The 15,071-nt window shown below is 33.7% G+C and overlaps 1 protein-coding gene across 1 annotated transcript in view; it reads right to left on the bottom strand.

The window, feature by feature from the left end:
• Positions 1 to 2,510: 2,510 nt before the first annotated feature.
• Positions 2,511 to 15,071, bottom strand: part of LOC126974565 (uncharacterized) — a 38,315-nt gene continuing 25,754 nt past the window's right edge. The window contains exons 3-5 of the mRNA XM_050822103.1: positions 6,512 to 6,652; positions 5,538 to 5,597; positions 2,511 to 4,950 (exon numbers count right to left, since the gene is read on the bottom strand). Coding sequence (XP_050678060.1) covers positions 4,750 to 4,950; positions 5,538 to 5,597; positions 6,512 to 6,652 — 402 coding nt within the window. The 3' untranslated portion in view covers positions 2,511 to 4,749. The remainder of the gene's footprint in view (positions 4,951 to 5,537; positions 5,598 to 6,511; positions 6,653 to 15,071) is intronic.

Below are 15,071 nucleotides of genomic sequence, written 5' to 3'. Positions count from 1 at the left end.
TAAATAATAAATTTTATTGTACGAAGCACATTGCAACCATATTTCTATGGAAAAAAGATGACCGCTGAGTTTCTAGATTTTTTCTCATAATATCTCTCTCTGAGGATCCTCTGGCCTGAGGCATACTTTTTCGAATGATTGTAGTTTTGACTTTCAATAAGTGATATTTATATACATATCCTATTTTAATAAAAATATTTGAATTTGAAATAACGAAAGAATTTCTCTCTCACCACAGATACGATGCAGCGCAGAAGCAGTATCAAATAAAACCACTTCAAACTAATCATATTGATACCACTACCTCCAATAAATCACTTCTAGATACTAGATAGTTACATCTAGCTTATTTAATGTCAAGAACTAGAAGTCAAGGCGATAATAGAGTTATTATAAAATAAGTACTTATATTATTTATGATTTAATCGTTTATTGATAAATTATAATGTCTTACACGTGATCATTTCTGTCTTAAATTATTATTTTATCATTGAATACAGCAAAAACAAAAACAAACTTTGTTTTTACAATAACATCTATCCCCTAAATTATATTAATTGTAAGAATGCTCTTCATGAAGCACTTTAAAATATGAAGGCATAAAAGGCATTTATTTTCTAAAAAAATTTCAGTATTTCAAAATTCTTTTTGATGTCATTTCTAATATTTAAATTTCTAATTTTCAAATGGCGCTCTGAGAGATAAAAGGCGCAAGAAACTCTCCCAGCGTTCTTTCTTTTTGCGTTCTTTTCAATAATAATATACAATATTGTACAGTAGTTTCTATCGCTATAAAATAATCATCATCTAGTCCCAGGCTGTATGTCCAATGAAGATACAGAAAAGTTACTAATACCTAGTTTACTTACGCCATAAAATAAACATTATATATATTTTATTTGTATTAATTAATAGTCATTACGTTGAAGACATTGTTTACTTATATACTTTACATGTAGATTAATTTATACCTTTTTACTTTATTAAGTTCTTTTGGGTGATTATTAAGTTTTAATATCAATCAGCTCTTCACGCCTGAAACACAGGATTACCTAGTTCAGGCACAGTGTTACCTAGCGTTTAAGCAAGACTTTTCTTATTTTGTAATTTAATAATCTTTTAATAAATAAATTGAATTGAATTCAATAGCTTTGAGAGAGCCTCTCTATACAGATGGTGATTTTACCCCACTGTATTGTAGATTATTATAAATGAGAATGTAGCTTGGCCTGCGGACCTACCATGAACTCTTATTACGATTCAATTGACAACCTAAAATGAACTGCTTTGCTATTTCGTACCACGACGTCATTAGAGCTATCCATTTTACGGTTCTAGTAAGAGAGACAAACTTATGCAACGACTGTAGAGCGTCATCTCTTTCTCACACCGCGGACCACAGAAAATTTATTTCGTTTATTCTCCATAAGCGATCCAAACGCCATTCAGTAAAAGGCACTTCATGGTACGAATTTAAGCGATTCAGTTTAGGTACCTAATCTATTAATCGCATCGCTAATTAAAAGCTGGTGGTAAGCCTTCAGGTGTTGCATGATCTTGCAATAACAATTTAAGTTAGGTTAGGTTAGGTCATGATTCATTTACTATTATCCGGTGAAATGCCCTGTAAAGATGCCGCGCCTCCCACTAAGTATAAACGGGAACTCAGTGAGATTCGAGGAGGTTTTACTGGTTATTAGTCACTTTCCCGTCTCCTACCTAAGTAGAACAGAGGCTGAAGTGGCCTGCGCTATGTTCTGCGCAGGGGTCGAATGTAAATGTATTTCCTTCTTGTTAAAAAAAGTGAAATTCGTTTGATGTAAGAAGTGCAAATACATATTTTAAATTGATTTCCTTAGAATGTCATTTTGAAACAGGCAACAAATGGCGCTCTGGGAAAGAGGACATTTTTACATTTTTGTACCAAGCATATTTCTATAAGACATAGTAGGTGCATTTCGGTACTAAGCGAAAAGTACAGAATTTTTTTTTCACGAGTCCCGGTCTGTTTACCACAATCGATTCCGTACGTAACACGAGCCGTGTTTATTGCTGTTTTAACAAGAGTATATGGGCCGCGGTAATTACATATCATCAGGCAAACCTTAACCGAAAACATATTTAAAAAATATTCAATGAGCGTCACGGACGACGAAGCACCTTTATATACCACATACACAATTTTTTCTCCCTTAAATTATAATATATGGCCACAAATTCTTTTATAGTATTGTTTTCAAACTTTATCACAATGCACAGAATTTTTAAAATTTTTTATTGCGACGGAAACTGATCTGTCACAGACGACAAATCTCATAATGGCGGCCGATCGGCTTGTATTAGTGTAAGTGTATGCGTAGGGCTATGTATTTACACGTTTACCGGCTTGTTTTTGGTGCCTCACTGTTATGTAAGGTGACACGGAGCCCTTCTTATTTTACTCGTCCGTTGATGAGCATATAGAATAAAATAGAGATACTGATAGAGTTATTTAAAATAAAATTCTCCAGTTTGTTAAGACAATTTATTACAAAAATAATATTTAAATTAATAAAATTAACAACAATCGTTACAAATTGTACTTTCTTTCTACATTAGTTTTGTTATTTATAATAATTTATGTTAAGACTATCACAGTGAGACTAAGTAATTCTATGTATTAACTTAAGTTAACTAATAGGTGTGTACGTACAATTTTAAAGATGATTTAAACTTTATAGTATTGAAGTTATAAAGTGCAGTGCAGTTATAAGCGGTTATGATTGGGCGGTGATCACTTATTTACCATCAAGTAACCTGCAAGCACATAATATGTTCTAACCTTAAGTAATTAATTTTAAACACAATGCAATAATATTTGAATAAAGTGTAAATAATTTTAAACTGCATAGTGAGAGTGCAGAGAAAATTCCAAATAACATATAAACAACCACTCCTTATTAATTTATCTATTTGAATGGTTAGCATTTTCTCACATATTAATTAATTTATTTTTCAAAATATCAGAATTACGATAAGATTAAATTTTCTCTCAGATAGAAAATCATCAAAATTTTATAAATAAATTTTAAAATTTTTGGTTTCATACAACCTAAGTCGCCAATGAAAAACGGTTTTCTGTAGTTCTTTTTGTAAGATCTACTTACTGCATGAAAAATTAACTGGGGAAAAAGTGAGCTATTCATAAACATAGGTCGGATTCGTTGTAAGCTACGCTATTATAAATAATATTGGCAGTTAAATACTTAGCTTTTGTAATCTTACGGTGAATATTGAAATTATTATAAAATATTAATTACTATTTCTTTAGTCATTTCCAAAAATAGTAATCCATAATTTCGTCCAATATTTTCGAAATGTAGGTACTTATGTATTGCCTGAATTAAAAAGCACGAATAGGTAGAGTTCATGTTATAGCTCTACATTTGTAAGTGAAATTTAAATATTTGAAATAATTTAATGCCAAATTACCGAATATCAGTTTATTTAATATATAAGAATTATTTGCTTTCTAATCAAACTATTGATATTAATCTTGTTTCGATTATGATTTGTGATTACTTAAAAGATCCCTTTTATGGCACAAATATATTTTTAATTCTTAACTAAGATTATCAATAATAAACTAAGGACTATTCATAGCTTTTAATAACTTAATGTTGTTATAAATATATTATTATAATTAAAGTTAGCTAAACTATTATTTCAGTTTGTACTTCATCGTTCGAAACCCTTCGTATTTTGCTTACAAAGAGTGCCAAATGTGAGATTTTTTTCAGCGCCATCTAGTGACAGTAGAGGAAAACATCATAGCACTCTTTCGAAGACATACAGCGATCGAATAGGTAAAAAATCTCACACTTAGCACTCTGATTCCAAGCAATATAATATATTAACTCAGAATACAGAGTTATGTATTAATAAAATATTATATAAGTTGTGGCTCGTAACCGAGCGTGCAGGTTTATATCAATATATATATTTTTTTAAATACTAAAATATAAATTTCATCAGACTTTTTAAAACTATTATTCACGCCATTTATCAATATATTTATGACTCATTCTAATATAGCCAATAAGGAACTTTATTCAAACTTAAATAATTTTTGAACACAAACGTAACAATGAAGTATTATAAAGTCTACTGCTACCTGCAGACAGAGTTGATGACCTAAATATTTTTTTATATACAATCGAAAAATAAATAATTTAATAATACCATTATGATGTTGTTATTCAAAATGTAAAAAGTAAAACATGACATAATATTATGTTACCAATGAAATACGTTCACAGACTTTTGAATCGAAGCTTTCATACGGACGTTTGAGCAGCTCGCTGCACGGGCACTCTTACCAAGCTTACCGTCAGATTTCAGCGTTACACGAGAGCATCAGATTAAGGACCGTTACACGAATATAATATAGTTATTACTGTTATTTTGGTATGAAATAACGGTTTCGAAAACTATTTTTGAATACCCAGATTATTTAATACCTAAGTATTATTCTTATTTCTTCAAGTAGAGAAAGTAAACAGTTATGTTAAAAATACCTTCATTTGTACCGTTCTGTTTTATACTGTTTTAAAGATTCGCTTTTTCCTTTAACTTTTTAAATTCGAGGTAATTTGATGAAGTAAAATTTTTTAGTTTCATGCTCTCGATTATTTTGTTACATATTTTCCATTGGATGAAATTATTCTACTTATGGTTATATTTAACTATACTTTAAGTTTCGTCTAGTATCTAGCTTTGTCGAATACATGCTTGTAAGATGTCAATCGCGTCAGTTGTTCGCAAGGAGGCTCGCTTTCGTAAGTGGTTCAGTCTTCGATGGTTGTGTATGAGAAGGTCCTTGTAGGAACGTCGGGAATGCTGTATATCGTCACGCACGCGGTGGATCTCTGCTAACGCCAGTCGCCTCCATCTTGATATTCGAGGAATAGTCTGAAATTTAATAATTTTTGTATAAAGTATTGCAGTGCTTGACCTTTGCATGCTATAGTTATATTATACAATTTTTATTTGGAGATACATTTATAGTTGAATGGCAACCTCGTTAATAGGCATAAAAAAAACGTAACAAAAAAAGATCTCCACTCTTTAATTCTATTTATATTGCCATTTCGCAATAATCAAAGAGAATTTATACACTAGCAATAATGAATGACAGTTAAAGCATTGAGTATTAATACTTTATGTGCACCCGGTCATATCCAAAATGTAAGTTTATCTATGAAAAATTTAAAACTGAATTATTGATTCATCTGCTGCTTTATAGAGATTCTCGAGTATGAAAGTGAATTTTGTAAATATGAATGAAAAAAAGGGGTCCTATTTTATTATATTCATATTTAATGATTTAAGTGCCTCCATAATTGCGTTCTCTATTTTTAGCCTTGTGCATCCAGTTAAGTTAAAATGAATCATTTATTAAAAGCCCTCAGTTTGCTTTTAATTTATTTTCTTGCAGTATTATTATACTATTACTTGCAGTATCATACTACTGTTTTAGTAACCAAATTAATACTTACTTCACATGAAGTGCCGCAAGTCTTCACAACTTTATCACATTTCTTAATGTAATCTTCACTCTGAAAAAAGAATTTACAAGCGTATCATAATTATAGACATTCTTATGTATTATTCAATTTATTGGTAAATAATTTTCAATATTGCACTTTGAAAAATTACTTTTTAAACGTCACAATGTATCACCCAATCGAAAAGGAATTTATAAGGAATTCTTTCACGATAATCACAAAACGACCGAACTGTACTTGTTTTAATAAAACATACAATGTAAAAGGGATTATTGACAGAGCTTGACTCTACTCGAGTATATCTTTTAGGTTAACTTCAGACATGACAAGTGGGTATGGTGAATAATTTTATCTAACGACTATTTGCCGCAATTATATCAAATCAAATCAAAATCACTTTATTCATGTAGGTCACGAAACTTACACTTATGTCAAAAAAAAATATTTCTTATCGAATCTACCGCTACTTCGTAAAGGGTTGAGCTAATGAGAAGAAGTAGCAAGAAATACATTGCCACTCTTTTATATCAAGATTTATATTTTCATCGATTTACAAATCATTTCAATTACAATATAATATGTAACATGATGCAACAAACATACTCAAACGTCAAATAGTCACTGTCTTACACGAGTAAGTCAAAGAAGTAAATGTAAATTAATACAACAGTTATTGAGTACAGTAGCTGCATCATCCACACACACCATTATTGAACATACCTACTCGAGTATCATATTATGAGTTTTATACGTGTAAAATTTATTAGTTTAATGTATATATTATGAGTTTTAATTTAATATGTATTTATTAATATGAAATTTCAACTGTTACCTCCACGGACTACGTTCACATGAAATTTATGTATTTGGTGAGATAAAATATCATACTGAGGTCTATCTCATAGATGGATCAACATAATATAATTAATATATTGAATGACGTGAAAGTGAGAATGCATAGTCACCTTATTGAGATGCATTCGGAACACAATCATATGTCCCAGGAAGAACTTGTGATGGTTTTCTGCACTAAACGTGGCCAGCCTGTGAGCGTCATATTCTATCTTCTTTAAGCGCTTTTCGAATTCCAATCGACAGACAGCTGGCTGGAAACAAAATGTTTTATCAATGGAAAAAATATATTATTGTTTTAAATTTATTATATTATTGTTTTTGTCTTGGAAAACGGAATGGAATCGGTGTCCTTCCGCCGCGACCCGCTCTCGCCTCCCGCCTCTTACCTCCTCACGACTCAAGCACATCTCACCTATAACTATTTACGTAGTAACAAACCTATCTTGGATAACATTGACTCCAAAAATTACAATAATCGAAACTAGAATTAGTTTTATTAAGATCGTATAAAAATACGCAATTATTTATATACTTTTTAGTGCATATTATATCTATTGTTTTGGAATAGTGTTTTTGAAGTCAGTTGATTTTTGTGTTTTTTTTATTTAATGATTTTGAATAAAGTGAAATTGAAGTAATTGTCTAAATATGTGTAGATATATTAAATTTTTCAATGCAGCAATGAACGTAAGTGCTTTGCAATTTGATTACAGACAGATCGCACCCTTACTGTAAGTCGTTAAGTAGTTTACTTAATATTGATCATCATATTCGACTACGACAATTACTTGACCTTTAACCATGTTATGGTTTTTGACTTAAATATCCGGATTGCATAAAAAAGATTCAGCCGAGTATCGTTAATTTGCTCCTACGAATTGAAGAGTTCCGTTACTTTGTCATGGAATCCGTAATCAGAACCTAACCAAACTCTCACCAAACTATCTTTGAAGTATATCTTTTCCAACAAAAAAAGAGTTATCGCAATCGGTTCGCGCGAAATTGAGATATTCGTAAATTTATATCACACTATCACTTTGCTATACGTATAGCAAATTTAAGACTTTTATGGTTTTCTCATAGATGCCACTGTCAGTTTTGGATTACAATGGGACCACATGGGAAGCACCAGCTTTTAAAAAAAACATACCGACGAACTGAGAACCTCCTCATTTTTTGAAGTCGGTTAAAAGCATTATAAAATGCAAGAACTGTAATAAAAACCGTAACGTAATCATCCTTATAATATTATACAAATGATTTAAGTTTTCTTTAGTGTTAATTCCGCCAATATTTGTTTTAAAAACAATTCGACACGTGTTTTGCCTCTACACGAGACATCCTCAGGGCATGTTGTCTTGCCAAAATCTGGCACGAGACTGAACGAGACGATGTCCGATGAAATGATCATTTTTATAATTATGGATTTCCGAAAAGTAACGCCTAATTCAATAAATTTTCTTATATTATTAATATTCAAATTCAAATATTTTCATAGAAAATAGGATTCAAAATCACTTATTGAACGTCAAAAATTACCACCCATTCAAAATTTACTGCCTCAGACCTGAGAGAATCGGGCGCAAGAAACTCAGTGGTTTTTTTTTTATAAATATATGGTTTACAATGTAATATCGTACATTGAACATGTATCATTAAAGAGCCTGAGGTTGTCCGCTTCATTCCCAGTCTGTGGTATCATTAAGATAATCTATATTGTAAAAGAATATACATCGCCCAATAAAGGACTCACTAACTCGACTTAACCGAGTTATGCCAACAAGTTTTTGTTTGTTCCTCCTTGTAACATTATGATTGTCACAGTTTCTAGCAAATTCCTCGATGTGCTTATGAACATATAGAACCAAGAATATATTGAGAAGAAACAGTCAAAATGTTTATTTCTTTAAATGTTTTCTCTTATTGATTCTTTAGGACCTAAGTTTATTATGATAAACATAAATTAAATTTAAAGTACAGCCCAGCTTTTTATACCTAACTGTCTCGAGTTATTGGAATGATGTTGAAACGTTGGTACATCTGGAGATGCCGTTGTCCTGCACTAAGAATAGTTATAACTTCCGCCAGAACGTAAACTACGCCAGGTAATAATAATATTAGTTCATAAGCCACCGAATGGATTAATATAAGAATTATGTCATCAATAAGTCTCTTAAATCTGAGATTTACACTATGTGAGAAGAAGATTAAAACTATTTATTAATGGTATATGTTACCCTTGTCTAAAATTTGAATAGAATATTACGCTTATATCACAATATAGTACGTTGCCCTACCCATAATATTTTTTTTATGGAAAAGAAGGACAAACGAGCATACAGGTGTTAAGTGATCACCACCGCACATATTCTCTTGCAACACCAGGGGAATCACTTTAAGGAAGATGAACGCGCTTTTTTTGAAAGTACCCATGTCCATGTCGTATCGTCCTAGAATCATCGCACAAAGAAGCTCATTCTACAGCTTTGTAGTACGTGGCAGAAAGCTCCTTGAAAACCGCACTATGAAGGACCGCCACCATTCCAGATGGTGGGGATGATATGCTAATTTGTGGCGTGTCGTGCGAAGTTGGAATTCGGCGGCAGGAATCAGATGAAACCGGTCTTCGGAACGCTCCCTGTGATAAATGCGGTAGAAGACACACAATGATGCGACGTTTCTACGCCACGCCAAGGGATCCACCCGTTAACAGAGCACTGGGTCTTTGACAATTCCAGCTGCTCTGTGTTGCACGTATTCAAATGGTTCGAGCTGATACTGCGCTGCGTATTGTGATCATCTCTGCACTGCGGTGCGCCAGACCAGAGATGATCGCAATACTCCATATGTGGCCGGACCTGTGCTCTGTAGAGCGCTAGAATGTGGGCCAGCTTGAAGTATTGCCGTGCTCTATTATACGCCCAGTTGCTTCGAAGCCAATGGTTTTGCCCTCCAGACAACCACGGAATTGGCAGGAGATTGGAAACACAAGGCACCTCATAAGTTGAACCTTGGTGGTTTTGGTGATCCAAAAAATATTAGAGTTGCCTGAAACTTTAATGCATAAAATGATATTAAATAAATTTCATTTTATTTCAGTGTTTGCTGATACTACTCATAATTCTCTTACGTGTGTTTATGTTATTTATTTATTGTTACTTAATAAAGTAAGTTGGAACTTTCGAGTATTTCTATACCATAACGGAGACATAAAAGATTGGCAGAGTTTCCTTTCTGACGTGATGGTTAATTCATACGATTCGATTATATTATGTATAAATATATCATATTAAGACGAATATACACACACACATATATATATTTTTGTATGTAAATTTATACAATTATAAACTGACTAGTATCTGTCCGAATACAATCATGGTGTTTTACTGTGATGATTGCTTAGAATTCAGACCTTTAAAATGTTAATCCTCTTTTGGCTACCATTTCATATTTATATACAGTATTAATTAAATCTTTTTTAAGAGCTGTGCATTATGTATAAATAAATATGTTATTTTTGATTTTTAAGTTGATGAAAAAATATATACAATATTATAGTAAAATTTACTCTAAACAATCGCGAATTGCGTGGCCCTACACCTGTAACATTGGCAATGGTGAACGCGACCGGCGCAAACGCGTCAGTCAATATCTGTTACGTTATATAATTATAACAACATTGAAATTAAACTTACTAAAATAGAATGTGAACTTGCTATTGAAAATCTAATTATTAATACGCTTTACGGTAATAGAAACTAGTAGTAATGCAACTTTTTTTTAATGGTGTGGATGCATATAATAAATACTGGCCCATGAGACTTGCCCCCTTATTCATAAAGTTCAGCTTACTTAAAACAGCTGCTACAGAGTGTTATTTTTCATCCTGACTTAGATGAATAGCAGAAGACAGAGTGAGAATTAGCAATACTTTAAGTTAGCAAACTGTTATGAATAAGGGGGTTGGTTCTATGGCATGAAAGTTTATATTGTTTATAAGTTTATGTGAGCGCTTTGCCTGGTATATGTGGTGTTAATTTAAATATTTTGCTTAAAATTTCATACTGTTGTATACCTTATATTTACACAGAGATTTTCACCTATGAATTGAATCATCACGATACCTCTGGAACCATAAGGCGTACTAGAGGTCAGCTAAGATTTTTTTTTTGTCTTATGAACAGAACAACGTCTGTCGGGTCAGCTGGTTATGTCTATGGTTTTCTATAGAAGAGTAGGGTCTCATACTATAGGCATTTTATGCTTGAAAAGAGACACCAACACTGATATTGTATGTTTTTGTATGTAAGCAATTACCAATTTTCTATTTTCCAAATCTTTGAATGAAGCTGTTGATAAAGGTAAGATTACACTGTCACGGAAATTAAGTTTAACATAAGCATTCTTGAAAGGAATAAAAAGGTATAACATACTACTGTTAATAAACAAATTTGACTAATAAATCTATTATACTAATTTCTAAGACAAAATAATATCAACTTAAGAAACGATCTGTACATGGAACTTTCGAGGGCTTCTTGAAGATGGAAAGCTTCATATTCTGGAACAAGAACATGAGCGATGCAAACTCACTATCGCGGGAATCAGTGAGACACATTGGAAAGATAGCGGCCACTTTGACTCAGAGAAACACACCATCTATTTCTCCTGCAACGATAAAAGCAAAGTGATCGTGAATGTGTGGAAGGAATATTGCCAATCATTATTTTCCAGCAATTCGGTACCAAGCTTCACATGTTCTCCCTACAACATACGTGACTGTGAACCCGACATCATGCGGGATGAAGTACGAGTAGCAATTAAACACCTCAAATGCAATTAAGCCATAGGTTGGTATGAGATCCCAATCGAAGTCCTCAAAGCGACGGTAGAACCTGGAGTTGATATTTTATATTACTGCTGTAAAATATGGGAGACCGGAATATGGCCTGACAAATGGTTAAAATCCATTTTAATTCCACTGCACAAAAAAGGGTCTACCAAGAAATGCAACAATTACCGACTCATATTCTTGATATCTCATGCAAGTAAGGTGATGCTTCACATAATTAACACAAGGCTATTGGCCTACCTCTCAAGGCAGATTGCACCCGAGTAAGCCGGATTTGTTTGGGAAGAGGCACTCGCGAACAAATTCTTATACTGCGTCAGATTATTGAGAAAGCCAGATAATTCGATACAACCCTTTAAATCTGCATTGTGGACTTTTGCAAAGCATTTGACACGGTCATATGGACACACCTCTGGAAGATACTTGCGGAAATGGTTATACCACCCTATTTTATAGTTCTGTTGAGGATGTTGTATGAGGACGGTACTGCAGCGGTACGAGTGGATAGTACCCTTTCAAGTGAATTCAAGACTGAGGTGGTGTACGAAAAGGATGCATCTTACCATTACTCTTTAACATCTACACAGAGTATATTATGCGCATTGTCTTGGAAGATTGAAACAAAGGAATATCTGTTGGAGGACGCGTGATAAATAACCTTAGATACGCTGATGATACTACCCTTCTCGCACAGACTAGAGAAGACATGGAAAATTTTCTAACCCGTCTAGAAAATACCAATCTCCAATTCGGACTTGCTACTAACCGACACAAGCCGAAGATTATGATAGTAGACCAGGCCGAACAAATTGGAACCAACGTACACTATTTAGCTAACTGTGAAGTGGTAACTAAGAAGACTTTAATTCTTTGGTCACGTCTCTAGAAATGAGAACTCGATGGAGAGACTGGTAGTTCAGGGCCAGGTAGAAGGCAAGAGAGCACGTGGTCGATCGCCAGCGCGCTGGAAATCACAATGCAAAGCACCATGGTCCAGTGTACTTGCAACGCCTCTAACCGCCAGAAATGGAAGCACATCGCCAGGAGAGCTACCTTCAGAAAGGATATCGACCCACGGAACACCCCACCGTGTACCTCATCAACGCAACCACTCTGAAAAGAGTGTCCGACTAATTAGAAGAAGAATTTCTAAAAATCCTTACAGTCAAAATAAATGACTCTGAAAAATTGTTGGAAGGCTTAAATTATTTTTTGGTTGTATTTTGTTTATGAAATCTTCTTCTCCTTTTTTTTGCACGACAAGAAGTACGTTTTGGGTAGGAGAACAATACAAAATGTATTCCTAATACTTTCTCCTCCTCCTCCCGTCATTTTCCTCATTACTGAGGATCGTTGTTCCGCCGCTGCATCAGCTTCATGAAGGGCATTGTGGAAGTTGATGTTCAGAGAAGATCATATTTGGTCAGACCACCTCGTGGTACTGCGTCTTCTGGGACGTTTGCCATCTACCTTGCCTGTCACCATCAGCTGTTCAAGGTTGTGACCCTCTTTACGACCAACAGGTCCGAAGCATTTCAAGACCCAGAATAGACACGATGGTGCGAAAGGCGGTCCATGGAATCTGTAGCATTCTTCTCCAGCTCCACATTTCAAAAGAGTCTATTCGGTCTCTGTCGGCCTTTTTTAGCGTTTCTTAATACTAAACAACATAAAAACAAATGATTTCAACATTGACGTTTCAACGTTGATTTAAAACAGTATTGCCACTCTTGAAAACTCAAACGAGTTTTAATCCACTATTTTGCTTTAAAAAGAAAATAATTTTTGGTTCTAACTCTTAATATCTGGATTGAATTTGATATCAATCTGAAGCATTTGTTACTTACTTCTCTTTAAAAAATTTGTTTGGTAAAGGTTACTATAACATAAATGAATTTCTTAATGTTTTTTTTTATGACAGTAAGGGACGAGACGAGCAGGACGTTCAGCTGAAGGTAAATTAACGCCCTGCCTATTACAATGCTATGCCGCTCAGGATTATTTATAAGCCCACAATTTCTGAGAACTACAACTGCGCTCGTCACCTTGAGACATAAGATGTAAAGTCTCATTTGCCGAGTAATTTCACTAGCTACGGCGCCCTTCCGATCGACACACAGTAATGTTTACACATTACTGCTTCACGGCAGAAATAGGCGCCGCTGGTGTGATACCATGATGACCAATGATACCACAGAATGAGAATAAAGCGACCGCCCACAGGCTAAATATGAATTTTATTGTACGATTTTACATTGTAACCATATTTATATAAAAAAGAAGCCCGCTGAGTTTGTTTCGCCCGTTCTTCTCAGGTCTGTGGCATATTTTGGAATGGGTGATAGTTTTTGACTTTCAATAAGTGATTTTATATCCTATTTCGAATAAAATATTTGAATATGAATTTGTTCTTCTGTATTTCTTTTAATATTTATAAGTTATTATAATACATAATAGATGAAGCTCAACGAATCGCCCCAATGTCGGCGTAGCCATAAAACATAGTAAATATTAACATTTTCAAAATGTCTATTCAGTAGATTCCTGAGTCGAAACAAACTGAAAATTATCTGGAACACATTAAAACAACCTATTCGAAGTGCAATAAAATGCAACCTTGCATTATTTCGCTACAAAATTTTATCACGACCTTCATAATTTGTAAACGAAACAGACAATTATTAGTTTGTTAATAACCCGTGGAGCTTTGATGTTTTTCTTAACAATGCGGAACATTTACACTTTTTTAATTTCTTTTAAATCTGTACTCTGTCTTACGTTTCGTGGGTGTACTATGAATATTTTATTATTTGGCATTTACGAAATGAAATCTTAAGCTTAAAGTTTATTTATTTATTTGAGATGTACCAACAATAACTCAACTTTACATTAACAATTGATTTGCACTTACATACTAATTCTAGGTTGGTTATTCTAATTAGGTACATTCAACATTTTAAGTATGAAAAAATTAAGTAACTTAGTAATAAATCTTTATTCTAGAAACCATACAATGTAAATAATTATAATGTGGTAAGTGTGAAATTACTAAAAATAAAAGTAAGGATTAATAATTCTATTTGATTCTCTAGCATTGCGTAGAGATGTGGGTTCTCTCTGCATCTTCTACCGCATTTATCACGGGGAGTGCTCAGAGGAGCTGTTCGGGTTGATTCCAGCGGCCGAATTCCACCACCGGACATTACGTGCTAAGTACCATCCGCATCACGTAGACGTCTGGCATTCCACAACCGCGCGTTTTGTCCGAAATTTCTTGCCTCGCACAGCCACTTTGTGGAATAAACTACCGGCAGCAGTCTTCCCGAACAGATACGACTTAGGGACCTTCAAGAAAATAGCATACTCCCACCTTAAAGGCCGGCAACGCATTTCTTGACACACCTGTTGTTGCGAATGTCCATGGGCGGTTGCCTAAGCTTTACCCATCCCGTGAGCCTCTTGCCCGTTTGCCCCCTCTCATATAAAAAAAAAGTCATTAACAATCTAATACAAACTATTACCTACCGTGGTCGTTATTTTTTCTAAAACTATTTCTATGTGACTTAAACGTGTCGTGAAAAATGTCAACGTCATGATCGTTAATATCATTGAATGTTGTAGATATTCTATTATAAGGACCGTATTGTTTCACATTCGTTCTAGAGTTATTATTTGAAAATATTTTATTAATTGGTTGTCTTGGTAAACATCTTGGAATGGATGAAGGCCGCAAAGGTCCAGAAACTTTCGTCTGTTGGACAGAGAAACAATCTTAAAATGATTTAATCTGTCACAGTAACGTGATCGATTTGAGA

Source organism: Leptidea sinapis, chromosome 32 (genome assembly GCF_905404315.1).
Source record: "Leptidea sinapis chromosome 32, ilLepSina1.1, whole genome shotgun sequence".
In the NCBI taxonomy this organism is placed as follows: domain Eukaryota; kingdom Metazoa; phylum Arthropoda; class Insecta; order Lepidoptera; family Pieridae; genus Leptidea; species Leptidea sinapis.
This window is presented reverse-complemented; position numbering and strand designations above follow the sequence as displayed.